At 44.0% G+C, this 1,738-nt stretch overlaps 1 protein-coding gene across 1 annotated transcript; it reads right to left on the bottom strand.

Annotated features, from left to right (window-relative positions):
• Nucleotides 1-353: 353 nt before the first annotated feature.
• LOC114635586 (hemoglobin subunit beta-1) lies at nt 354-1,732 on the bottom strand. Its single transcript, XM_028784101.1, has 3 exons — nt 1,624-1,732; nt 1,285-1,507; nt 354-616 (listed from the first exon to the last, which is right to left on the bottom strand). Exons 1-3 carry the CDS (start codon nt 1,713-1,715, stop codon nt 488-490), a joined length of 444 nt encoding a protein of 147 aa, XP_028639934.1. The 5' UTR covers nt 1,716-1,732; the 3' UTR covers nt 354-487.
• Between the last annotated feature and the right edge of the window lie 6 nt (nt 1,733-1,738).

Below are 1,738 nucleotides of genomic sequence, written 5' to 3'. Positions count from 1 at the left end.
AAAACTTTAGAGAATAGTGGTAATTTTAGGCAAGAAGAATTATTAGCTAGAGATCTGTGAGGTGCTGGGTAGGTAAAGAAAATACAAGTGACATTAATAAAGGAAGACTAGAGAAAACAAGTAATTAACATAAAATTTCATCAAAATCTAGTGTGTAAATGAAACCATTTCTTGAATTTTTATGAGTGGTTAGGACTGGGTTATTAAGAGCTGGCTTACTGCTTGCTGTCCCAGCACATATCATGAAACACAAGTCACATTTCCCCAAGGTCAGAACTGGAACCTCATTCCTTTATGTCTTGAAACCTTAGCATGAACCCTCCTATGAGACACTCAAGTAACTTGACACACCATTGCAGTGAAAGCAAATGCTTTTTATTATTCAGAAGACAAGTTTTCAAAGGTCTTGATGATTTTGCCAACAACTGGCAGATGCTCTGTTGGGAACAATTGACCATTGGACACAGACAAGAGCAGAAAAGGGGACTTAGTGGTACTTGTGACCCAGGGCAGTGGCCACTCCAGCCACCACCTTCTGGAAGGCAGCCTGTCCAGCAGGGGTGAAATCCTTGCCCAGGTGTTTGCTCAGCACAATCACAATCGTATTGCCCAGGAGCTGTGGGGAGATGGAAGAACTATCAACATAACTGTAGAGCAACAATACCAGACACTGCAGTCTCATTTCAAATGGCATTTATGTTTCCAACAAATTATAATAAGTATTCTTCTATGTCAGACAGAATTTATATGTAAAATATATTCTTCCCTTTCACCCTGACATGAAAGCCAATTACTGCTACTATTCTCTAGAGCTATGGGAAGAAACAGGGACATGCATATCTTTCTTGTCTCCAGAGCAAGTTACTAGGAAATATTTAAAAGAAACAAAAAGTAGATAAAAGAGGAATAAATGGACTGGAGAGAAAAGAAAGGGCTAGGGGAATGGAAAGAGGAGAGAGGGAGGGACTGGGAGGAGAGGGGGAGGAGAAGCTGAAATTAGGTTGGAAAGTAAATAAGTAACTTAACTAATTAAAAAGAAAACTGCAACTGAAAATTAAAAGCTTACTGAAGAACGAGGAGATGACAACACAGAAGAACAGAGTGAGTGGGAGCAGCAATTGTGAGTAGGAGGTAAAATAACTGGACTCTTGTCAACACTCCACAGGGAACACCCACACACCATCATCAATACTGCTCCCTAGAATCCCTTCCTCCTTCCTTCTGATAGGCAAGTGAGCAGGAAAGCCAGGGGAAGGAAACCCAGGGGGCACCCATCAGACTCACCCTGAAGTTCTCAGGATCCACATGCAGCTTGTCACAATGGAGCTCACTGAGGCTGGCAAAGGTGCCCTTGAGGTTGTCCAGATGTTTCAGGCCATCATCGAAGGCGTGAATCACCTTCTTGCCATGAGCCTTCACCTTGGGATTACCCATGATAGCAGAGGCAGTGGATAGGTCCCCAAAGTTAGGAAAGTACCTCTGAGTCCAAGGGTAGACAACCAGCAGCCTAAGAAGGAAAACATAGACAAGGGACACTGAAAGTTAATGCCTGCTAGAAAGCAGACCTCTGTCTCCATGCACCCTACTTCTGCTTGTGAGCTGCCTTGTAACCTGGATACCAACCTGCCCAGGGCTTCACCGCCAACTTCATCTGCGTTCACCTTTCCCCACAGGCCGGAAACCGCAGCCTTCTCAGCATCAGTCAGGTGCACCATGGTGTCTGTTTCTGGTTTGTGAG

Source organism: Grammomys surdaster, unplaced genomic scaffold, assembly GCF_004785775.1.
Source record: "Grammomys surdaster isolate TR1022 unplaced genomic scaffold, NIH_TR_1.0 112847, whole genome shotgun sequence".
NCBI classification, from domain to species: Eukaryota; Metazoa; Chordata; class Mammalia; order Rodentia; family Muridae; genus Grammomys; species Grammomys surdaster.
Note: the sequence above shows the minus strand (reverse complement) of the source record. Positions and strands in the feature narration are given on the sequence as shown.

What these genes read in the sequence shown, in the direction of transcription:
- LOC114635586 (XM_028784101.1), bottom strand. Translation starts at nt 1,715, where the DNA reads ATGGTGCACCTGACTGATGCTGAGAAGGCTGCGGTTTCCGGCCTGTGG. An exon ending in GGCGGTGAAGCCCTGGGCAG is followed by an intron (nt 1,508 to 1,623) that starts GTTGGTATCCAG and finishes TTTCCTTCTTAG; the next exon opens with GCTGCTGGTTGTCTACCCTT. An exon ending in TGGATCCTGAGAACTTCAGG is followed by an intron (nt 617 to 1,284) that starts GTGAGTCTGATG and finishes ATCTCCCCACAG; the next exon opens with CTCCTGGGCAATACGATTGT.